The 25360-nt window shown below is 53.6% G+C and overlaps 1 protein-coding gene across 4 annotated transcripts in view; it reads right to left on the bottom strand.

Moving 5' to 3' along the window:
- Zmiz1 (zinc finger MIZ-type containing 1) overlaps positions 1 to 25360 on the bottom strand; it is a 225900-nt gene that overhangs the window by 99532 nt on the left and 101008 nt on the right. For all 4 annotated transcript variants that reach the window (XM_048339140.1, XM_048339143.1, XM_048339142.1 and 1 more), the window contains exon 5: positions 3483 to 3588. In XM_048339140.1, coding sequence (XP_048195097.1) covers positions 3483 to 3542 — 60 coding nt within the window. In that variant the 5' untranslated portion in view covers positions 3543 to 3588. The remainder of the gene's footprint in view (positions 1 to 3482; positions 3589 to 25360) is intronic.

The following is a 25360-nucleotide window of genomic DNA, read 5'->3' as shown; positions in this document are numbered from 1 at the left end:
TGGGTGATGGATGACAGCTTGGAGGGCCACTGCCAAAGTGAGGGACAGCATTTGTGAGGAACCCTGTTGCCAAGTGAGCCAGTTCCACTTTTGGCCTATTTGCTGGATAATTGGAGAAAAGTCTCTCGGACTCTCCTGCCCAGGCTGGCTCTGAGCTGTGATCTTCAGATCTCTGCTTCCTGAGTAGCTAGGATTACAAGCATGAACACCTAGATTCTTGTTTCCTCATGAGCTACCTAAAGGTCAAGACTCCTGTTCACCTAGGATTGGCACAAAGTGGAGCCCACAGGAAGTGGTGGGTGGTCAGTCAATTGTCCAAAGGATGTCCCTTCTGCTAGCCTGGTCACTTCACAAGGGACCCTACTGGTACAGAGAGGGGCTAAGGCCAGGCCAGGGCAAGTATGGCCAGCCTAGGATGGAATAGGATGGGCACACAGTGGGATCAGAGGCTGGCTGGTACTGGACACGAATGTCTTGTGCTTCCTAAGCTCGCTCATCCACACAACTCCTCAGAGGGTTTGGCTGGTGTCCTGTGTCTGCTGAGTCTGTGGGGGTGGGCTACCCTGGGACAGATTCAGACTCTTACCAACACAGTGGCCCACCAGCCCCTCTATGAATCAAATTACCCATGCCTCCACCCACGCGTCTATCCATCCATTCATTCAAAGTGAATCAAGGCATCCATCCATCTTTCCACCTGTCCACCCATCCATTCATCCATTCACTCCATTGTCCAGCCCTCTTCCATCTATTAATTCATCTCCCAAGCCACCCATTCACCCGGAAGTCGATCTCTCCAGCTACCTATCCATCCATCTATCATCTCTACCCACCCACTCATCTACCTACCCATCCATCCATCCATCCATCCATCCATCCATCCATCCATCCCTGTGGTGGTCTACTCCTTCCTAGCCTGAGTATCGTAATACACAGGCCCCACCCTGGGCCAGGCTCTAACTAGCTAGACTTTGCAGATTTGGAGATGACAAAATGTAGCCTGGTGGGAGCCTTGAAGCCACGTCTTGCTGGAGGTAGGGCAGATGTGTTTCTGGGTGCCCAGAAAGCCCTTAGGCTCCAGTAGGGGTACACACATGCCCCCCAAAGTGCCCGGGTTCAGGAGGGCTGTGGAGCCTGATGATGGGGGCTCTGAGGGGCCATAGTGTTGAGAGGGAGCCCTGGGTTGTTTGGATCCCTCAAAGCTGGGACATGGTGGAAGTAGTTGATGGTGGTGGCTGCAGAGATGACGGGCCAGGGAGTGTTTGGGGAATGAAATGCCTAAATGGCTGGAACCAGAGAGGGGGGCCAGGAGGCTGGGCTGGGAGGAGTGGGAGGGCTGGGAAGGTCTGAAGGTCCAGAGGAGCATCCTGAGGGCATTCTGCTGCCCACAAACGTGCCCCTGCCTGGCCTGTGCAGGGCCCCAGGAGGCATACAGGGAGTCTGCCTGTCTGGAGTGAGTAGGGAAGGCAGTGGGCCCTCCAGCACTCCTTGAGCAGCAGGAATCCACTAAGATGTCCATTTCACGAAGGAGGTAAGAGAGGGTTTTATCAGGGTCTCTTCTGATGGATATTCAGGTTTGCTATCCTGGGGAAGAGAGGAAGAGGGAGAGGGAAAAGGAAAGGGAGAGAAAGAGAGAGCACACCAGGGAGGGGAGGCCCAGCAGAGGTGTGGGGGGGCTCTCCTGAGCTGTGCACCTGGCACATGGAGGGCTCACAAAGACGGGGCAGGACTATGGCTGGGCAAGGGATCATCATGAGCCCAGCTAAGGGCAGGTAAACCGGGTCAGAGGCAGAGCTGGGAGAGACCTGAGAGCAGAGGAGGTAGGGAAGGTGAGGAAGAGGGAGGGAAGGAGGGAGGGAGGGAGGGAGGGAGGGGGGGAAGAGGGAGGGCAGGAGGGAGGGAAGGAATGGAGGTAGCACAGGGTCTGGTTTCTATTCTATGGGAAGAAGGTGAGCAGAGACCTGTAATTGACATTTGGGTGGCGACTGGGCTGGGTTCAATCTTTAACAAGTCTTTCTTCAATTTCCTCTCAGCAGATTTTGCACTGGCTCCCAAGATTGCTCCGTTTGATGCCAATTCAAGGGACACCTCCCCCTATTCCTGTGGAATTGCCTTAGTTGCCCTGGGAGGGCACCATGGGGAGGCTGTACCAAGCACTGCCTGGCCTATGGTGGCTTCCCAAGCTCTCTGCTGAGTCCACTCTAGCTGGGGGCTGTGCACACCTCTCCCCTCCACAGACAGGCCACTGCCACTCATGTAGGGTTGGGCTGCCGGTCACACCCACAATCCCCTCAGAGCCTCCAGCTAGGTAGGCTGGTGGGGCCTGGATGAATGAAAGCCTCAGAGCCAAGCTTAAGCCCCCACTGGGCACATAGGAAAATAAGGACTTAGGGGTCCAAGATTGCCTGATGCCAAAGTCAGCGCTCCTCCCACCCCTGCTTCCTTCTGGCCACCCCAGGTCTGGGCAGGGAGGTTGAACCCTGGGGCGATTCATACCATGTAGCCACCAGGTGGGGCACTCGACCTGACAAGCTGAGAAATGGATGGATGGGGAACGTGCCATGCTGGGCTTCTCAGTACTAGTGGGGTGCCCTCTCTGTGACTCAGTTTCCTTTTTTTTTTTTTTTTTTGGCGGTCCCAGGCTTGAAATCAAGGCCTGGGCTCTGTCCCTGAGATTCTTTTTGCTCAAGGCTAGCACTCTACCACTTGAGCCACAGTGCCACTTCCAGTTTTCTGGTTGTTAATTGGAGATAAGAATCTCGTGGATTTTCCTGCCTGAGCCGACTTTGAACTGTGATCCTCAGATCTCAGCCTCCTGAGTAGCTAGGAGCCAAGCTACGAGCTAGTAGCCCAACCTCAGCTTCCTTTTCTATGATATGATTTAATTTCCCAGGACATTCTCTCTGCTTCTCTCTGCCTCTCATTCTTTCTGTCTTTTGTGCCAATCCTGGGGCTTGAACTCAGCTTGGGCACTGTCCTTGAGTATTTTCCCCTCAAGGCTAGCACTCTACCACTTGATCCACACCTCCAATTCCAGCCACTGGTGGTTAACTGGAGATAAGAGTCTCATGGACTTCCCTGCCCCTGCTAACTTTGCACCATGATTCTCAGATTGCAGCCTCCAGAGTGGCCAGGATTACAGATGTGAGCCACCAACACCAGCCTATTTCTCTTCTATCAGTGAACAGTTGGAAGCCAGCGGCAGGGAGCTTAGCTCTGGAGAGGTAGCAGAAAGAGGATCATCGTGTTAGGCAGTCACCGTATGGACCACACAGCTCAGAGCCCAGAGAGGGCAGGACACTGGCTCACAGTCATACAGCAAGGAAAGGACAAGCTGGCACTCAGAGCCAGGAATGGAGGATAGATACCAGTGTAAGGTTGGCCTTTGCCCACTATCTTTCTCCCCTGACGCCCAGCACAGACTCCAGTCCCTCCTGCTCTGCCCCTTCCTGTCCTGCCTACACCCCCAAGCCCTAACCCACCTGCTTAATGCACTGCAGCCGGTCGTTGGTCTGCTGGATGTGTCTGTCCATAGAATTCATTCTGGCTGTTTCGCTGGGTTCTACCCGAGAGCCATGAACGTCCAGCCTGCAGGAAGAAGATGACACCCCGTGTCAGTGGTGGGATCTTTCCACCTCCCTGCCTACAAGGCCCTTTCCATCATGGTGGCCTCTGCCCACTCCAGGCACCCAGACCGCCCTTCCCCTCCAGGGCTGCGTGGGCACAGCTGGCCTGGAGAGGCAAGGGGATGCTGAGATGCTCTCCGTGAGCCTGATGTGCATGTGTTCACTTGATAGTTAGCACCACCCCCTTTTTTGTGCCATTCCTGGGATCTAAACTCACTAGGTGCTGTGCCTGAGCCTTTTTGCTCAAGGCTAGCGCTCTACCACTTGATCCACAGCGCCACTTCTGGCTTTTTTGCTGGTTAATTGGAGATAGGAGTCTCACGGACTTTCCTGCTTGAGCTGGCTGCAAACCAGGATCCCCAGATCTCAGTCTCTTGAGTAGCTAGGATTACAGGCTGAGCCACAGGTGCAGGGAGAAGCACCACACCAATTCTGCAGACCAGGAAACCAACTGAGGCTTAGAGACAGGAAGAGAGTCTGCAGGGCGGCACAGGGAGCTCATGCCTAGGGCTCCCTACCCCCACCCTTGGCCAGCCCCACTGCATGGGGTTCACCGTTGGTGGTAGTCCCTGTGTTGGACACTGGGCTCCCTTGTTCTGGAGTAGAGGTGTGCCACTGGCACCCGAGTGGCATTCCTTCCGCTTGGTGGAGTTAAGTGGAGGAGGCTCCCCTGGTTCCAGAAAGCTCCAAGTCCCCAGGCCCCTCCGCTAGGCCACAGCAGCAATGACAGACACTGCATGACGGCTCTTGCATGGCTCAGTGGCCAGGTCCAAGATCACTGGCACAGGTCCAAGATCACCTCCCACTCGCAGCGGGCTCCTCCCACTCGCAGCAGGGCCCCTCCCACCGCATGCAGAGAGCCATACAGAGGACAAGTAGGGCCGACCATCTCTAACCCTGCCACACTACTCTGCCCCCCTTTGTGGAAGGGGGCTGCGGGCCTCTCCTCTCAGGGAGCATGCAGTGTCTCTGGGTTACCAGGGGAAACTGAGGTTCTAATTCAAGGGGCCAAGGCCAGGAGGAGCTGGCTGTTTCCTGCCTGTCTCTTGGCCTCCACATGGGCACCCTGTGGATGGAGCATCCTACTGCCTGCCTTCAGCCCTGTGTCCCGGGAGAGCCAACGCCCAGGGTGCTCGTCCCACAAAGCAAGCCCCAAACCCACCATGCCTGCTGTTGCTTCCCTTAAAGCACTCACACAAAGCCAGGTGCTTGTGGCTCACACCTGTAATGTCAACTACTCAGCGAAGTGACGCTCTGGCTCAGGTGGTAGATTGCTAGCCTTGAGCAAAGGAAACTTAGGGACAGCACTCAGGCCCCGAGTTCAAGCCTCAGGATAATCACCATGAAAAAATTAAATGATAGCTTTCTATTTTAAAATTATTATTATTGGTCCTGGGGCTTTAACTCTGGGACTAGGCGCTGTCCCTGAGCTTATTTTGCTCAAGGCTAACATTCTGCCACTTAAGCCACAGTGCTACTTCTAGCTTTTTTGCTGGCTCATTGGATATAAGGGTTTCATGGACTTCCCTGCCTGGGCTGACTTTGAACCTTGATCATCAGATCTCAGCCTCCTTAGTAGCTAGGATTACAAGTATGAGTCACTGGCACCTGGCTTGTACTATTATCTTTAAGTAGTTGTACAGGGGGTTACAATTCAGCATGTCGGTATATGAGTACAATTCATCTTGACCAGTGTTACTCCTTAATGACATCATCCTATTTATACTATCTGGTTCTTACTTTTTCCCCTTAATAATAAATGGAGGACAAATAATACCAAAATGTATTGTAGCTGTGTATGATAAACAACATATATAAACACATATAAATGTAGAGGGGGATATGTATATGTACATATGTATGCCAAAGTTTATTCCCATTCAAAACAGAGTCCTTTCATTTTTAACAGCTGTGTAAGATTCCAAAACACAAGGATTGTTTGAAATCTGGATCCTCTACTAGGTTTGTCCACCTACCCAGGCCGGGCCTAGGTTCCTCCCCTCCACGTGGGAGGCTCACATTCCCGACCCCATTCAGTGTGAGGGAACCCTAATCTTGTCATTGCAGCAACAGACAACACGCATGAATTAATCTAAAGAACATACTCTTCTGATGGGAGGGGGCTGAGCCTTTGGACATTTGCACTTTTTTTGCCAGTCCTGGGCCTTGGACTCACTGTCCCTGGCTTCCTTTTGCTCAAGGCTAGCACTCTGACACTAGAGCCACTAGAGCCACTTCTGGCCATTTTCTATATATGTGGTGCTGGGGAATCAAACCCAGGGCTTCATGTATACGAGTCAAGCACTCTTACCACTAGGCCATATTCCCAGCCCTACATTTGCACTTTTGGTACGCTTTATGTTGGAGTCCTTGGGTGAGAAGGTAAAGGTGGGGGGCGGGCCCCATATTTACTTCCTCTCCCTCACTCTCACCCTGTTGACCATCATTCCACCCACCACACTTTTATACTCCCAAATGTCCAACTTCTCTGTCAGTGCCCGTGTGTCCACCCATCCCCCCGTGTGCATCATCTCCCAGGGACTGATGCAATGTGCTACTGTGCTAAGACCTGCATGGCTTCATGCAGCAAGCAGAGTGAGAGAACAGAAGCCAGTGCCCAAGCCTGCATTCTCTTTTTTTTTTTTTTTTTTTTTTTTGGCCAGTCCTGAGCCTTGGACTCAGGGCCCGAGCACCGTCCCTGGCTTCTTCCCGCTCAAGGGTAGCACTCTGCCACTTGAGCCACAGCGCCGCTTCTGGCCGTTTTCTGTATATGTGGTGCTGGGGAATCGAACCTAGGGCCTCGTGTATCCGAGGCAGGCACTCTTGCCACTAGGCTATATCCCCAGCCCCCCAAGCCTGCATTCTCACTCCTCGTCGGTGACAATCTACTGCGGTCCTCCTAGGCCTAGTCAGGTGCCAGGCCATGCCCTGGGCACAGAGAGATGCCGCTACATCCCCACTTTGTAGACGAGAAAACAGAGGCAGCTCCAGGATCCCAGCGTTCCCATAACAACTCTGTTGTTGAACAGGTCCCAGGGGAGCCCCCACTGAGGCTGCTGTGGGGTTGCAGGTGAAGGGTGGGGGGGCAGTGCAGGTCCTCTTACTATTCCAGAGGACCGCCAAGCAGGGCCTGAGTTCACCTGCAGAGCTTTGGCCAGCACTCAGCGCCCCAGGACCTCCCTGGGGAAGCGGGGACAAGCCGGTACCTTACTTCTTGTTTCTAGGCCCTATCTGGGTGGAATTCAGGGGCTGTGGAGGTCCAGCCCACCCTGGCCATAGCCAGGAAGAGCGACACCAAGCTGAAGGAACATAATACGCCAAGCCTGGGTCATCTGAGTGACTAAGCGAGAAGCACAAAGAAACCCCAGGCCGGATAAGCACCCACAGCCCCACTCCACCAGGACAAAGGACCTGCGGCAGCCTAAAAGGCCAGCAGGGGGCGCTGTTGGCGAGCATCAGCACCTAGAGGACCAACCAGAACGCTGCCCAGTGGGGACTGGGGTCCCTTCTTCTGTACCCCCATCTCCTCCTTCAAACCAAGGAGTCCTGGGGTCTCTATGCCCGGACAATGTAGTTCAGGCACGTCTGGTTTCTAGACCTCCTCAGTTTCCCTATCTGAAGGAGAGGATGGTATGAAGGGAGAATTAGTGGTCTCCTCAAGGTCTGTCTCTGAGCAGGGCCTTCCAGAATGGAAATGCATTTATTCAGGGTTTGGAGAAATGCTTGCTTCCTGACTGGAAGTTTCCACAGTCTTGGGAGTAGGGGTGCTCAACCCACAGAGAAAAGCTCTTAATTCACAAACTTGGCCCTCCCTAGTTGGCCACCACGGGGCTCCACGGCTGCTAGTCATCTCCCTTTCGAGAGCCAACAATGAGGCAAGCCTGCGCTGTTCAAGCTCAGCCTGGCCCCTCCAGGGCCTTCTTCAGGCCGGTAGTTGGACTGAATTAGCTTCTGGAGTCAAAGATTCTCAGAGTATTGAGGGCAAAGGTGCTTTGAGGCTCCCCTACTCTAGCTGTCCAGCTGGTTTTATTTTGGGGGAGGAATCTGAGGCCACAGTGGTTAGTCCAAGGTTAGATAGCACATCTGGACTGAATTCAGTGTGTGTGTGTGGGGGGGGGGGAGTAGACAGCTGGCAGAAGATGTCATGAATCCTGAGGACAATCGTGTGGCCTGTGTTCTAGCCTCAGTCTAACTCATGACCCTCTGCTTTAGCCTCCAGAGTGCTGGGATTATAGGCATGTGCTACCACATTCAGCTGAGATGACGTTTCTAAAGTGCTGAGATAAGTGGTGGAAAATTGGGATTATTAACATCAGGAATGGATTTCTCCGAAGTGAAAAGGTCCCAGGTAGGAACAAAGGAGGGATGGGTTGAAGGAGGTATGGGCAACAGGCCTTGGAAGAGGCAGACTGACTGGGTCCTATACATAGCTAGTTTTCTTTTCTTTTTAGCAGTACTGGGGCTTCAATTCAGGGATTCAAACTTAGTAGGCTGGTTGCTCTACTACTTGGTCCATGCCTCTAGCCCTGCATTTTGCAGGTTATTTGGGGGGTGGCACTTCATGGATTGCTGCTCACACTGACCTCTAACTAGATCCTCCAGATCGAAGCCTCGAAAATAGCTAGGATTATAGGCATGAGCTGTCAGTGCCCAGTCTTGCTAAGTATTATCTGAATCTTTAAAGGGAGAAATGGCATGAATTGCCCTAAGACATCCAGCCAGGAAACTGCTGAGCTAAGATTTAAACTCCGCTTTTCTAAGTAGCAACTATGCTCTTTTCCACTCCTCCAAGATGGGTGGCCAGCGTCCCCTAGCTGTCAGCACCTCCAGCCATAACCGAGCCCCAAAAGATACCCTCTTTATTCCATCCACCCTGTCCAAATTGTTGGTTGTCTTTCCAAAGCCATTCAAGCGTGCCTGGGCTCTGCACAGTGGCTGGTGTTCGGGAAGTGGCCAGCAGGGGTCGCCCTCCACCGCGGGAGATCAACTCTGCTGGGCTCTGCTCAGTTCAGCTGCCTCCACCTCCCTAAAGCTCCCTTAAGCTTTTACAACTCCTCAAGAATCCTTCCTGGCTATAGCTCCAGCACCCAGCCAGGGCCCCGGGGTTTCTTCCTGCTGCCTATCTGCCCCTGGGGTACATTGGAGGGGCTCAATTAGGGGGTTCTGGCCTTGCTACCCAATCTCTCCTGTCTGAGCAGAGTCAGACTGCTATGCAAGGCTAGGGCCAGTGACTGAGCCTCAGTTTCCCTCTCTGGGCTAGACAGCCTGTGGAGCCCCAGGGGAGGTCTATGCCAGAGCCTCTGGCTGGTTGGAAAGCCCCATGTAGGCAGGAGTAGAGCTTTTGAAACTCCAAGTCTGTTCCAAGGCAGGTCCTGTGGAGCCAGCAGCCTGGAAAACAGCAGGAAATCTGTTCCTCTCCCTCCCCTGGACACTGCCCCAGTCAAAGCTACCTTTCCTCACACCTTACGCTGAACTGAGGTGTGCGAGGGGCCGGGAGAGCTATCCTGAAGGATGCGGAGCTGGGGTTGCAGAAGGAAGAAGGCTGGAGCTTCTGCTGTTCTATGTAAGGACTGCCAAAGTTGGGAGCAGCAAGTGGCCTGTGGCAGGCTCCCCTGCTAGGTACAGAAACGGGTGCTCTACCACTTCAGCCATGCTTCCAGCTCTGCTTCTTGCTGGCTATTTTGGAGATAGATCCTCCAAATCACAGCCTTCTGAGTAGCTTGCTAGATCACTGCCATCCCAGGAACATGTAAAGCCACACAGGCAGCCTCCAAGGCTAGGGTGGCAGGCCCACAACACAATCAGTGGTGTGAATAGTGTTGCATTTATCTTTCAGGCTGAACCATTCATCTGCACACCTGACCCCCTCCAGCCACACGTCCAGGGAGAGGCTTTTGCACACCCGACTGTGTCGGCAATGCCTACGTGCCCTAATGCACTGCTTCAGAACAGGTATGTGCACACACAGGCGGCCGGCTCGGATGCACTTGAACACACACATCTCATGGCAGCTTGCACAGGCAAGTGGTGGGTCCCCAGGGGAGCTATGTGAGCACCGGTGTGCAGAAACGATTCAATCACCACAGGCACGCACCACACGCATCTGCAGCTTGGGTCCTCCAGGGAGAGCAGGGCCAGCGGTGGGCGTGGCGGCCTCTGCCTCGGGCCTATGCAGAGGCCTTAGCCCCAACTGACCCAGGACCTGTGGGGTGCTGCTCGTGGCTTGCCATGCAGAAGAGCCCGGCGATGCAGGGGACTCATCCTGGTTTGGACTTCGGGGTGGCGGGGGGAGCAGGACAGATATCATGGGGCCCAGGCTTGGCAGTGACATGTCACCCTACACTGCCAGCACGATTATGGTCCTTCTTGGCCTGCCCTCCCACCTCCCATCACTCCCAGTCACATGCCATACCCCCACCTGAGACTGCTTGCTGAGGCCTAAAGCCAGCTCTAACACCACAGCCCCAGCCTTGGTCTCTGCCTATCCCTCAGGCCAGAACGCCCTGCCTCCCCATCCATCAAGGCCTGGCAGGCTGTCCCCCTCATGCTCCCATGCCCTTGGCATCCGGGTCCTGAACCCTCAGCCCGGCGGCCTAGCCTGGTGGAAACTGCCTGGATTTCCCCTTCCGCTGAAAGGGGGTGATTATGCGCCGCCATTGCCCAGCGCAGGTGTGGCTCCTAGTTGGGTGTACACAGGATGCACCAGGTGCACCCGATGGCTGGATGCACAATCACTACAAGGAGTATATACGATCCAGAATGTCACGAGCTGAGGGATAACTCTCACAGCCCTGCAGAAAATTCTTGGGACTGGGAAATGGTGATTTTAGGTGGTCCACAGGCAGGCATTCTCATTTCTATTCTTCACTCCCCCACTCCCACCCCCCCCCCACCTTCCTTTTTTAATCTGCCAGTACTGGGGCTTGAACTCAGGCCCTTGGACTCCGGGTTGGCTTTTTTTCACTCAAGGCTGTTGCTTTATCACTTGAGCCACACCTCCACTCCCAGCTTTTTTTTTTTTTTTTTGTTGTTTTTTTTTTTTGGCCAGTCCTGGGCCTTGGACTCAGGGCCTGATCACTGTCCCTGGCTTCTTCCCGCTCAAGGCTAGCACTCTGCCACTTGAGCCACAGCGCCGCTTCTGGCCGTTTTCTGTATATGTGGTGCTGGGGAATCGAACCTAGGGCCTCGTGTATCCGAGGCAGGCACTCTTGCCACTAGGCTATATCCCCAGCCCCCACTCCCAGCTTTTTGGTGTTTAATTGAGGATAAGAGCCTCACAGCATTTCTTGCCTGAGCTGGTTTGGAATCGCAATCCTCACATCTCAGCCTCCTGAGTAGCTAGGTTGACAGTGCCAAGCCACGGGCACCTCACAACCCTTTTCATTTTCACAGTGACGTTTGGGGCTAGAGAAGTGATCATGGCCGAACTGATGTCAGTATCATTCAGGACGCAGTTGGATTAGGCAGTGATGGCTGACCTATTGGCCTCAAGGGATATTTTGAAGACAGTTTGATGAGAGTCCTAGATAGGGCAGCTCGGATGTGAACTCTGATCATCTCCCTCAACTTAAAGAGAAGGCTCAGAAGCTCAGACAGGCACAGCAGCTGCCTGGGGCTGCCCAGCAAATGCATCTTCCCCTCCCTAGCTTTGGGAGCCCCCAAAGCAGAGGAAGAGGAGGCAGGAGAGATGAAGGGGAGTGGCTTTGACTTTGGAGATATGGCCTAGTGGCAAGAGTGCTTGCCTCTTATACATGAAGCCCTGGGTTTGATTCCCCAGCACCACATATACAGAAAAAAAAAAAAGGCCAGAAGTGGCGCTGTGGATCAAATGGCAGAGTGCTAGCCTTGAGCAAAAAGAAGCCAGGGGCAGTGCTCAGGCCCTGAATCCAAGGTCCAGGACTAGACAAAAAAAAAAAGGAAAGAAAAGCTTTTCCCTAGGGAAGTGAGGAAGGGCGTCTGGGAAGGACCCCAGAGGAGAGAGACAGGAGGGAAGGAAGGAACAGCAGCTCCAGGTAGCTGTTCTCCCATTCCAGGCTGAGTAGGGAGAGCAAGTCCTGGGCTTGGTGGAGCTGTGGGAGGCAGCAGCCCGGAGCCACAGTTTCCTGACCATGGGGCTGTGGGAGGCCTTGCACCTCTCTGAGCCTGTGTCCACCACAGTGAGACACGAGGAGCTATCTCCTCCCTTCCCACTGTGCGGATGCCTCTAGGGAATAGTACCCCAAAAGGTGAATTGTGCATTTGGATCTCCACTCACCCAGATGTAGTGTCGTCCCACCCCCTCTTCCCTGGAGCCAAGCGGTGCCTGGTGCTAAGGCTCACACTGGCTTCTGATGCTCTGAGTTCACACTGGAGGCTTCTGAAAGGGTGACCACACTTCCAAGCACTCCATCACTGTCCATGCTGGCTAACAGGGGACACAGTGCAGCCCTGAGCCTCCCAGAGTGGGGGGTCCCGAAGGCCGGGCCCAGGCATCGATGTCTGCCGGCCTGATCTAGGACCACGGGGCAGAGGGAGCAAGGACCTCCTGGGGAGAGCCTGGCATTGGCCACCACAGCCCTGACCTGACCCATGCTGGGTTGGGAACCCAGTGGCAGCTGGGGGCCTTGTCTTTCTGGGCACAGGGCTCCAAAGCAGGATGAACCCTCTTCTGGCCATACTCCGAGTCCCTGACCCCAATTTCCTTTGACTCCCAAAAGCCACTCCACACTTGTGTCTCATCAGAGGTAGGAGAAAGCAAACCATGACTGAACCTCCCTCTGCAGGACACGAAGGTCCCTGTGTTGCCTCACTTAAGCTTCCCAAGCCTACTGTGGTATTCTACTCTAGTGACAATGACCAGGGCTCTGAGAGATCCAAAGACTTGCTCAAGGTCACAGCACTGAGAAGTGACGGTGCTAGGATTCAAACTCCAGTCTGATCGCAGAGGCCATGTTTTTGTGCACTGTGTTCTCCCTCCACAGGAGCAGGGCTGGTGAGTGTCGTGGCAGTGCTGTGCTCCCTGAGGTCCAGCCACAGGCCCAGCTGACACTGCCTTGGGAGGGGCACAGGCCACAGCCTCTCTCAGGATAGCACTGCTCTCTCAGTGGCCTGACCTGGCTTTGTCTGAGGCTCCTGCTGCTATTTCAAAGGCTCAGATGTCAGGAAGTGGGGGTGGGGGCAGGGAGCAGTTACTCAAGGGCCCTGGGGAACATGGGAAGAAAAGAGGCTGGAGACCGGCAGGGCCTTCTGAGCCCCATCAAAGGCTGTAAACACTTCCCAGATATTCCTACAGCTCTAGCTCTAGGCAGAGGAGGCCTTTCAACAGTCCCCTTACCACCCCTCCGTAAGACTCTTAATCCACCTATCTGGCACTCAGAGGGAGTTCTAGACAGAGCCCACAAGGACCACCTGGCCCAGGCGTAGCACCTTACTTCCTGCACCCAGGGCAGGCATGACCAATCCACCACCACATTCTTCCCACAGAGTCCAGACAGGTCCAGCTGATCCTCCACATAACCTTCCACCCAGACACTCTTAAGTTCCTGGAACCAGTGCAGGAGGTGAAGAGTTGCAGGTGTTCTCCCTTGGAAAAGCCCAGAGAGGCAGAAGCTTAGCAGAGACTCCATTCCTGACTATGCTCGGTTCCCTAACTAAAGGTCAGAGCCCAGGCTTTCTCCCCCCACCCCCCAGATGAGACCCTCACGGTTGAACCACTCTGTGAACTAGCCATACTTCAAGCAAACTCATACCACAGTGTCACGGCAGTCTGTCCCACTCTGCTCTGCACATGAGAAGCCAGGCATAAGAAATCGAAGGCATGGATGGGAAATTCTCCTGGGCAAAAAACCAATCAGAAGGGAGCAACTGACATGAGGTAAGAGTGTCAGATGAACACAAACAAACCAACAAGAGATGATCTTCATGGCTTATGTCCAGAAGGGATCTGGTGATCTGCTCAGACCCATCCTAACATTTATACCATGAAGACTCCAGCTTCGAGGGCCCTTAGCTTTCTCTCACCCTCTAACCCATCCAGACAAGCCTACAGGTGCTGGTCCAGGCCAGCTTGTGATCAGGCCACAGATGGCTCCCACAGGGATCTCTGGGGGATCAGCCAGTGCCCTGGAGCAGGGTAGGGCGAGCCTGGGTATTTAATAAGCCAAGGGTGATGGGGGTGTGGGCCCACTAAAAGCAGTGTGGCTTTGCTTGCAGCACCCTGTGTGGTGCCCAGGGTACCAGGTGTAGATTCTCCATCTTCTTGTATCTGAGTGCCCTGCTGCACTGAGGCTGGCTAGGGGTCCCTCCAGACCCCTCCCTTTCCAGAAAGCCCTTGGCAGTGGGGTGTGTCTAGCAGGATCTGGCCCCCATCTTGCTCTCGAGGGCTGTCCCACATCAGGAGCCCTGCAGGGACCAGCTGGGTCCCCTCTGTTCACAGCAGAAGTGCTTTACAGTCTCCAGAGTGCTCTTGCTCATCACCTTCTTGCCCTCCCTTCTCAGATGGTGTGAAAATTTTCAGGATTTCGGTCTTAAAAACAACACTCTACTTTTTTGTCTGTGCCACTGCGAGGGCTTGAACTCAGGCCCTGAGAGCTGTCCCTTAGCATTTTTGCTCAAGGCTGATGTTCTATCGCCTGAGCCTCAGCTCTACTTCTGCAGTTAATTGGAGGTAAAAGTCTTGTGAACTTTCCTGCCTGGGCTGGCTTTGAACCATGATCCTCAGATCTCAGCCTCCTGAATAGCTAGGATTATAGGCATGAGCCTATAATTTAGCCCTGCTAAATTACCTCTTAAACGTACTGTTTAGACTTTACAGTAACATTTTAGGGAGATGTTCTATTTCTAAAATAAGGGAGGGGCCCTCTGTGGATGGAGAGTGATCCAGGGGGGCCCCCTTCAGCCTCCCTCACCTGGGCACCTCTGAGAACCATCCTGTGAGCCTGCCCAGAGCTGAGAGCAGCTGGAGGTGACAGGGAGGCAGGGCCTGGCCGGAATGCTAGGTTGGAGAGTTGGACAGACTCCGTTTTGAAGACAAAGACCAGTCATGGAAAGTTCCAGCAGGGATAGAGTTGGAGCTCTGGGAAATGTGAAGTGAGCAACTCCTGTGCAAGGGCCTGCATGCTCATGTGAAGTCTGTCTGTGTGGGCAGGGTCTGGAGGAGCCAGGGAAGAGCCACTGTCTGGGAGGACCGTGGCCAGGTGGGCACGGGGATCTGCTCAGCAGAATCCATGCTCCTGTGGAGCTCCCTGCAAGGACAGACACCTGGTCAGAAGAAACCTCCCCGGGATGTCTACCAAAGCACACTAGCTGGCCAGGCGCAGCCTTAGACATCCACATCATGAAGTTAATGGACCACAAAACAGCTTTTTCAAGGAACATGTGTGTGTGTGTATGTGTGTGTGTGTGTATGTGTGTGTGTGTGTGTGTGTATGTGTGTGTGCGCGCGCGCACTGGTCCTAGGGTTTGAACTCAAGGCCTGGGCATTGTCTCTGAGCTTTTTCACTCAAAGCTAGTGCTCTACTGCTTGAGCCATAGCTCCACTTCCAGCTTTTTTGGTGGTTAATTAGAGAAAAGAGTTTCATGGACTTTCCTGCCTGGGCTGGCTTTGAACCATGATCCTCAGTTCTCAGTCTTCTGAGTAGCTAGGATTACAGGCGCAAACCACCGATGCTTGGCAAGAAACATGTTTTAAAATTCCAGAGAAGGGCCGATCTAAGAGGGGAGGGGATACTGGACTCCCCTCCCCCTGCAAGACCCAAGCCAAGGGGAGGGTACCCCACAATGTGTGGTCAGACTCCAGGCTGTCTCTGGGAAGAGAACCCATAAGAAGCGTGGAATACTGAATCCTGAGTCCTATCCTGGGTCTGGCTTCCTGGAGTCTCAACCCTCAGAGAAACCTAGCCAGCCAGAATGTGGCAGAAGCCCCACTCCCTCCCCCAGCAGGGCTGGCCCAGGTTGGCCACTTCCTGGAAGGGCAAAGGCCAGAGACTGGAAGATCACATGAGCTACTAAGGAAGAGTCTGGGTTGGCTGGGAGGCTGACCTCTTCCTCCCCCTTCCCCCTCCCTCCAAGCAGGGGGCTTAATGGCCTGGATATGGAGTGAGGTGGTCCAGGTGGCCTGGACTGTAGGGGGCTGTCTCATGAGGTCATGGGGGTGGGCAGCCCCCCACAGCCACTCTGTTCACAGCCACCCCTGTTCACAGTTCTGAGCAATAATGAGAACAATAGGAACTCCTCCCTTACCCTGCTAATGCCAGGCCTGCTTTTGGTATTTTATGAGAATTATAACAACATAGCCAAAGGAGAATGATTAACGCCATCTATAGGAAGGAGAGCAAAGACTGAAATGTCATGAAGGAGCCTAAAACTTGCCCCGGATTAGAAAAATGGTTAAACCTGAGATTCAAACTCAGGTTCTCTGAAACTTCAAAGGCCAGTGAGTAGCTCTCCTAAAGCCCAACGATCTGCACACCAGTTGGCAGCTACAGGACAGGAAAATGGCATCCCAGGAACCCAGCCCGGGGTGGGGCATAAAGACACCTCTCTGTCTGGGCTGGGGGGGGGGGGGGAGGCGGGGCAAGCTAACCAGACAGCCAACACATAGTACTGCACAGTCAACCTCTCTGATTCCTCAGCCCCCCAAAGATGGGGCTCATTGTGGTGTCACTGGCTTCTCTCCGAACCCCCATACTTGGGGACAGACAGGTGCACCCTCTGTGGGAATCATTCACCACTGCAACAAACCCCTCTGAGTTCATCTTTCCACCCGAGTCTCTCTCCAACCCACCAAGATGGGCCTCATTTCCCAGATCTTAAGGCAACTGAGGCTCAGAGAGGTCATGTGATTTCTTCAAAGTCACATAGCTGGACAGGGGAGTTTCCTGGGATTAGAACTCAGTGTAATCATGCAGCAAATGACCTGGCTCTGACCACTGTCTGGTGGAAGGGAGGGCCTTCTGCCTTGCCTGGCCTCCACTGTCTGGTGATGGGGGTGCTCGCCCCCCTCAGATCTCTGGTCTGGAGAACAGGTACTTGAGTGAAATAATTTCTAAGGAATCTTCTAGATTAAATGTTCTGGTGGAAGCTGGGGGATGATAGGATTGAACCACAAGGAACCTCTGAGTTCCAGAGTTGCTGGACAGATAACTGCCCATCCAGGTAGCCATGCGTAGGCACAGGGGAAGAGGGCAGAGGCAAAGTTAAGTTGTTAAGTGGGGGCACCTATAGGAGAAAGAGGAGTGCAGCCGGGGCCCAAGGGCCATAGCCCAAAGGGGGAAGTCCTTTCTTATTTTGCAAATAAAACCATCTGTGCAGGCTCCTTCTGGCCAGGCCTGGCTGTCCTCCCAGTGAGGTAGCATGAAGGTCTTTCTTTAGGAAGATCCTGAAATGAGAAGGGACCCTCGCCTTCCATCTGCTTTTTAATGAACTGGCCCTACGACCTTCAGTGATTTCCAGCTTCCGCTGGCTCTTCTGAAAATTCCAAAGTGCTATTTCTGACCTGTGATTTACTATTGCTGTATGTCTCTATAAGCAGTGTTTTAGCTTAAGTGGCAGTTGCATATTAATTACAAAGTTAATTATGTGCTGTGTAATCATGCTGTAATTCATTAGTTTACTCTACACTCTGAGAGCTTCATGCTAATAGCAAGATCTGACAGGGATCAACAAGAAAGCTCCATTGGCGATCCACAACAGGACTCAAAAGGCCTTGCGACCCCACGGAGACGTGTCCCCAGGACCCCTTGCTCTCCCTGTGACGGAGTCTGTGCCCCACTTGGGGCTGGGGGCTTCATGTGGATGGAACCCTGGCTCCAAACAGCCTCAAGCTCATTCTGCCTGCAGCCACATCTGTGGAGCTTGCTGGAAAATCCAGCTGGGTCTTGTTTGGAAGTCCAGGGACAGGAACAGAATTTGTTTAAAATTACTCACGGAACAGGGAGTCACTTTTAGGTGAAAAATTAACTGCTCGGATCACCAAAACAAAGTAGCGGTGAGTGCAGAGCAGGACGTAAGCCAGAGGTGGGGGGGGGGTGGGCACTGACTCAGATCCCAGCAGAAGTGGGGATGGGGAGACCCAGGCCGCAGGGGTGGAGGGATTTGCTGGGGTTTAGACTAAAATCTCTTTATCTCCTTCCCTTCTCCTGCTGGACAGGAAAACCATTCAAGGACCCCACATGGAACACACGCCCCCTCCTCTCCGCTTTCTTCCTTTCTGGTCTCCTAATATCAACCCATGGGCTTCGGGGCCTGGCTGAGAATCTCAATCTCCACCTTAGAGAATCTGTAAACCAGGTGAGTAGACTCCCCCTCCCCTCCCCGGGCAGGGACCACAGGAGGGGCAGGTATGAGGGGCTTCTGCCCATATCTTGCCCACTCCAGTGTCATTCTGGGCCATTCTCCCAGGACCTAATGTTAATTAAAGCCAGGCTATTCTCTCTGGTCTGAGAATCACCGTGACCCTCCCAGGGCATTTAAAAGTCAATATGAAGCTGAGACCTGGTGGCTCATGACTGTAGTCCTAGCTACTCAGGAAGCTGAAATTCAAGGAGCACGGTTCAAAGTCAGCCCAGGCAGGAAAGTCCATAAGACTCTAATCTCCAATTAAACACCAAATAAGGCAGAAGTGGAACTGTGGCTCAAGTGGTAGAGCACTAGCCTTGAGTGGGGGGAAAAAGAAAAACAAAAGAAAGCTCAGGGACAGGGCACAGGCCCTGAGTTCAAGCCCCACTACCAGCACACACACAAAAAAAGAAAAAAATAAGTCAATGTGAGTAAAACCAGGCCGGCTCGCCCCCCGCCCCCTCCGCCCCAAGCTGCAGGTTGGATTTCCAGCCTAGTTACAGCAGGGGACACTAAAGTTGAACCTATCCCCCCGGACATAGCGATCTGGTGGCTGAGACCCGTACTTTCCAAATATAAACCTGGTTGTTTATTTTTGCTGACAGCTGAAAGAAAGAAAGAAAAAAGACATGGAAGTCCTTTGCCTTCTGGCTCCAGTCAACAAGAGGAGAGAGAAAGACTTGGAGCCCCAGCTGGCATGGGAGGAAGATAAATAAGGAAGAAAAAAAAAAACACAAAACAAAACAAAACATGTCCTTGTGCAACAGTGGAATGTTTTAAAAAGAGGTGAAAAATACAAGGTCAGGGCCAGATTTCATTTTTGTATGGATTTCAGCAGGCTCAGGAGGAGGCAGGATGCTGCCGCCTTGGCGGTGTTTTTGAGGGGTGTGGGGGGAGATGGGATTTGAGGGAACTCGTTTTGGAGGAAGTGTGGGGAGGGACTGCATCTTCACAGCCAAAGCACTGTGGTTTCCTTTCCAGGGAACCCGTTGGTTTCCCTGGCAACAGTGAAGTCCCGCCCCCAAAGTTCTGATGAGAGACTGGACTTGGCCTGGGATGCTCTGGACAATTATCTACGGCCAAAGCTTCACCGTCATCGCTTCAGAGTAGTGAGCTGGGAGGGAGAGGTGCAAAAAATGTCAGCGAAGCAAAATGATGAGACCCTCCCCTGCCTCCTGCTGCCCATGGCCGCCCGCCCCCCACACTTGTGCAAGCCACTACTCATCCTCAGATTCATCGCTTCCCAGGGTTTATGGCTGAGCAGGTAAAAAAAAAAAAAAAAATGCCAGAAACAGTTTGGAAGCAAGCTGGAAATCTGACAGCATCCAAGGAGCCCAGAAGACCATGAGGGGGCCCAGGGGTGAAAAGCTGTGCGCCCAGCCAGGGCCAGGCTTCACATACAGGACGCTGGGGTGCTAGGATGGCAGGTACCAGGGGACCTGAATCAGAGCAGGTCTGGGTCTTTCAAGTTATCTCTCTCCATCCACAATCTCCTCGGGTTGCTCCTGGATTTAAAGCCTATCTTCTCAGGGAGAAATATTGAAGATCTGGCCCAGGAAGCTGCAGGCTGTGCATCAGATTGTGTGTGTGTGTGTGTGTGTGTGTGTGTGTGTGTGTGTGTGTGTGTGTGAGAGAGAGAGAGAGAGAGAGAGGAGCAATGAGTCGGGGGGAGGAGAGGAGGGGCGGTGATGGCATTCGCACAGCACTTACCCAGCCGCCACTGGGAGCCAGGCGGTGCTCGACAGCCATTATCTCATTTAACTGTGCTCTCCAGCAGCCTGGAGAGACAGGCATGATTAGCCCTCCCAGCAGGGACTGGAAGGGTTAAGGGATCTGCCTAAGGCCACCCTAGTACATGCATGACACCCCAGTGAGTCACACCTGCTGTCGCCAAGGCCCATTCTTGTGTACCTACCCAGCACCAGAGATGGGTGGTGGGGAGGGAGGGAAGGGAAGGGAGGCCAGTCAGGGCAGAAGGAACATGTGGCTTGCTGTTTGTTCCCCAGCGGCAAAAGGGAGACAGAGAGGTTCCTGGGATCCTCGGCTCTCCTCTCCTCTCCAGTCTCTAAACATCCTGTCTGTGTGTCCTCTCTTAGGAAGACAGGCCACCTGGGGCTGCAAACCAAGGCCCTCATTCGTGAAGCCCACCTGGAGGCAGACTGAACCATGGTGGAGATATCATGGGCCCAGATGTCATGGTCCCAGAGTCCAGTCCATTCACAGCCAAGGAGCGGGAGGCTCAGCAAAGGCACTCAAGCTACACACAGAGATCATAGAGCTACCCAGGGCAGAGCTGGGGCTCTGGCAGGCCTGACTCTACACCCAGAGTACATTATTATTATTATTATTTGCCAGTCCTGGAGCTTGAACTCAGGGCCTGAGCACTGTTCCTGAGTTTCTTTGTACTCAAGTTTAGCTCTCTACCGCTTGAGCCACTATACTACTTCTGGCTTCTTTGAGTAGTTTATTGGAGCAAAGAGTCTCAAGAGGGCTTTTCTGTCTGGGCTGGTTTCAAATCGCAACCCTCAGATCTCAGCCTCCAGAGTAGCTAGGATTACAGATGTGAGCTACTGGTACCCAGCGAGAACATACTCTTAATTGAGGAGGTTGGTATTGAGGACAACCAAGCCTTCCTGAGCTCTTACTATGTACCCTGTACTAGTTTAAACATGCCGCATATTACGATTATTGTTATTAATTACCTTGAGCTCAGGATCTCACATTTGCTACACAAATGCTCTATCATATACATGAGTAAAAGCTCTCCTTCCTTTCATTGTTCTTCACATCATTTTAGGTTTTTGCCTTGGCTGGCCTGAACCAAGATCTTCCTATTTGTGCTTACCAAATAGCTATGGTGAGAAACACATACCACCATACTCTACTACTGATTGATATTGGATTTCTTGGACTTTTTGCCCAGGGCTGGCCTTAAACCATGATTTTCCCAATTTCTGCCTCCAAACTAGATAGGATGACAGCTGTAAATTACTGTGCCTGGTTTACTCACATGATCTTATTTTGTTCTTTCAAATAGACCTCTAGTACCACCAAAAATAAAATCAAATTAGAAAGCCAGAATTGATGGCTTATACCTGTCACCTTAGCTACTCAGGAAATAGAAACCTACAGCATCATGGTTCAAAGCCAACCCAGGCAGAAAAGTCTTTGGGACCCCATCTCCAATTAACTATCAAAAATGCTGGGCTGGACGTATGGCTCAATTGGCAGAGTGCCAGCCACAAGCAATAAAAGCCTAGCAACCTCTGAGTGAATAAAATGCAATACACAAATAATGGAACAAACAAACCACAAAGTACATGTTATAAAGAATGCTACTTCAAACATGGGGAAATTGAGGCACAGGGCTTTGAAAGCAGTATGGCCAAGGGCAGACAGCAAGTGAGATGCAAGGTCAGATGTGAGCCCAGCCAGGCAGATCCCAGGGCTCACTTTGGCAATTGACAAGAATATGCTGCCCTCTAACCTGCCTCCCAGCTCTGGGTCCTGGGTTCTAGAAGGGTCTGAAACCTTTTCAGGGCAGGCTTGGTTTTCCCTTTCATAGGCCTCAAGGCCCTGAAGAACTCTTTGGCTTGCTCCAGGGAACACTGGGTAGGGCCTGGAGTAAATCTCCTCTGTGCATGTGTGTGCGCGTGTGTGTGTGCGTGTGTGTGTGTGTGTGTGTGTGTGTGTGTGTGTGTGTGTAAGCACTCATGAGCCTTAGGTCTGTCCTGCATGGAAGATGTGCATGTAGCTGATTTATAACCCTCAGAGAAAACAGAATTGCAAATCTCACCCACAAATCTTCCTTATCGCGGTACTTTCGACAGGCAGACACATCGTGAATTCCCAGGAACAGGCAGGCCTCCCCCTAGCCTCAGCTTCATCCCACTCTTGGCTCCCTGGGGACTTGGGGGGGGGTCAGCTCTGTCAGGCCCCTCTGGTTGCCAGTCATCCACCTGCTCACCTCAGGGCTGGTGGCCTGTTTAGGTGGATCTAGTGCTGCCCACAAGAAACCCAGCTCCTGAGTGATCCAGCCTGGGACAGCCTCAGAAGCCCCTCTTGCCACTCCTGGAGCACTGATGGCCCAGCTGTGTTCTCACAGCTCAAATGGGTAAGGGTGAGGGACCCTTTAGCATGCATGGCAGCAGCAGGTGATCCAGGTTTATTGACTGTGATGGCGGTGGCACTTGCCTGCCGGCTCTTAGGGGTAAGGCTCCCAGGACCTCTTATGCTTGGGTCCCAAATTCCGGCACAGGCAAGCTGATTCTGGGGTCCAGGCTAAGAGCCACTGTAGCCTGGCCCCTCAGGTCCTAAGCCCCTAAATGGTTCTCAGGCTCTATTTCTAACACACAGCGCCTTACCCTATGTCTCCTGGATGGCAGGGGGCATTTCCCTTGCTGTGTTTTAGCCCTGTCCAACTTTGCTCAGTTGTGTACCACTGGGAGATTTTTCTAGCCATCCTCTGAATGTTGTCACATTGTTCCATCCAAGCTCACCGCAGGGCTCTCCGTCCACAAAGCGCACATGAGAAGTCTGCCTTGCCCTGATCTCAAACCTTACCCCAGTGCCCCACCTTCAAATGTCTATTATAATCCAAACCTTCCCCTGGCTGCCTCCACATTTGAAGATGGTGAGGGCAAAGTAAAGGCTGCCACATCCAGAGGCAGCTGGCCCAAACTCAGCTCTGCCCTGCCCTGCCCTGCCCTGCCCTGCCCTGCCGTGGGACCCCAGCCCGTCTGCTGTCCTTCCTGATCTCTGACTTTTTTGATTCTGGAAAATGGCTGGGTTTGTTCTTAAGATCACTGGGAAGATTCTGAGTTCATGAGGAGCCTTGGTCTTCAGGAGAGGCATACACAAATGTAAATGTGCACACACACACACATATCACACATATGCACACATGCTTCAGAATGTCAGGCTACAGGATTCCCCAACACAGCTCAGCTATCATCTTCTGGGGCTTGCCCTTCCTGTGAGGTGTCTCTCTCTCTCTCTCTCTCTCTCTCTCTCTCGGGCCTGGCACGGGGGCAGATTCACAGCTTCTCCTCCCCCAGCTCAGACTCCCTCAGCTCCAAACCTATAATCCCCAACACAGAAAATGACAGGTTTGCCCAGCAGACGCCCTCAGCGGGCCGGCGGGCAGGGAGCTGGGCGGTGACCGTGGTGGTGGCTGGGAGGCGGGCTCAGAACGTGCAGCCACCGAGTCATAAGAGGTCAACGTCAGGGCCAAATGCCATGGGGACTGTGAGCACAAGACCTCAGGCCTGGTCTGAGACGAGCTCCCTGCGAGACAAGGCCCAGGGAGGGTGGACAGAGGTTATTCCCCTAGGACCCTAGGACAGAAGAGGGGGCTCAGTCATCAAGGCTAGTATTGTAAGATTTAAGACCCCCGTGCAGGCCAGCCAGGCCCTTGAGTGGGCCATAATTTAGGCTCTGGGAAGCTTCAGTGCTGAACCCTGGCCTTGCCCTTGCTTCCCGGGGAAAGCCTGGGAATCTTGTTTTTGAATTGCCTCTGGGAAAGGCTTGGAAACCCCTGAATGGCTTCTTCTGCCTTCCTCTAACACACACACACACACACACACACACACACACACACACACACACACACACACACACACCCCATCTGGCAGGAGTTCAAGGCCGCCATTGAAACCCTGACCACATCAACTGCCCATTTACCCTGAAGTGGAAGAGGCTACGTGACTCTTCCTAAGATTCAAAGAATTCAGGCCTGGATTGCACTAAGCCACTCCCCTCCCCACACCACTGCTGGGAAGGGTCACCAAGGAGTTAAAACCCTGCCCTCTGGAACTTGCCACCAACCCTGGACAAAAGATTGGCTCTGGATCATAGCCCTGTGGTCTTGGCTCATCTCAGTGGGCCCCTCAAGCCCATCTGGGAATGGGGAGTCTGTCATGCTGCTCTGACTACCTCTGGCCTGCACCAAGTCTTTTCCCTTGCCAGCCTCAGTTTCCCCAGTAAAGCAAGCACAGGAGGAGGCTGGGTTAGGGGTGCAGAGGCAGAGGGTGGTGGTATTATGAGTCAGGCAAGTAGAACCGGTGCGGGGCTGGGCCAGGGCATTGAAGTGGGGCTAAGTCTGAACCTGAGATGGAGGTGGAACTTTTGCTGGGGCATCACTGGGGTTCTCTGACAGGCCCTGTCTGACCAGTACTGTCCTGAGGGCACTTAGTCCCTTAGCAGTGTCTCTGGATCACATGGAGGGCCAACCGAGGCTATCTGCTCAGAAGAGGCAGCAGTGTTTGTTTGGGGTCCTTGGCCCATTTGGGCCTCCCCTGTTGTCAGCTCAATCTGGGGGTGAGCCAGTCCCCCTTGGTACAGCTGAGCACAGGAGTGGCGGAGCCTGGGCCTACCAAGATCTGACAGCACATGGGGCAGAGGTGCCAGGCAGCACCCAGCCATGGGGAAGGAAAGGCCCGGGTGGACACCAGGACAGGGCCATGACTCCCTGCCATCAGGCCAGAGTCACTGCCATCTCTGGTCCTCTTGGTACTTGGTGACTGAGCCTCTCAGGATGGTGGTGATAGGGGACGTAGTGCCATCGGCAGCACAGCTGCCTCAGGTGTGCTCAGGTGAGTGCAGCCCAGCATTTCCAGGGATTTCATCTGTCACATCCCTGGAGAGCCCAGTAGAGCCCCAAGGCGGGTCTCTGGCTGGGGAGTGGGCACTGGCCCCTTGTGGCTCCCACTTCTCCCTCTCTGACTGTCCCTGACCTGCAGGCTGGTGTGAGGTACAGGCCCGTCTCCACCCTCGCACCCCTCTAGGGAAGGGGACCGGGACCAAGGGACAGATGGGGGGAGAGAATGCTGATTGTCCATTGTCCCTGTTGAGCAGAAGGTGCTCCCCCCTCCCTGAGAGGGCGGGTGGCACAAATGGCAATTGTTCCTGTGGCTGGCCTGCCTGGCGCGCCTGCTCACCTGCTGCCCCGTCCCCACTTGCCTCGGCCTCGCCAGCCCCTTCCCTGCCCCCTCGCGGCCTACGATGGCTGTCGCCATGGCAACCCTGCTCATTCAATCCAGGGATAATGAAGCCAATGTGTTTTTCATTTCCATGAGGTGGAGAGCAGAGCGGAGAGGAGAGGGGGCTTTCCCTGCCCACCTGCCCCTCCTTCCCGAGGAAGAGACATCAAGCAAGTAGGGCCTGACCAGCAGAGGGACAGAGGCAAGAAGGGGCTGAAAGCCCTGGGCCGTCACCGTGCCCTCAGCCCCGCCATCACAGGCAAGCATCAGAGGATGCCAGCTGGAATGGCAGGCCTCTCTGAAAACTCAGAAGAGGAGGGGTGGCTGGCTGCCACGGAGTCAGGTAGAAGGAGGGCTTCATTTCTAACTCTGTCATCTTGGGTTGTGTGTATGTGGGTGTCTGCATTCGTGTGTGTGTGTGCATGTGTGTGTGTGTGT

This window comes from Perognathus longimembris, chromosome 2 (genome assembly GCF_023159225.1).
Source record: "Perognathus longimembris pacificus isolate PPM17 chromosome 2, ASM2315922v1, whole genome shotgun sequence".
Lineage (NCBI taxonomy): Eukaryota > Metazoa > Chordata > Mammalia > Rodentia > Heteromyidae > Perognathus > Perognathus longimembris.
Note: the sequence above shows the minus strand (reverse complement) of the source record. Positions and strands in the feature narration are given on the sequence as shown.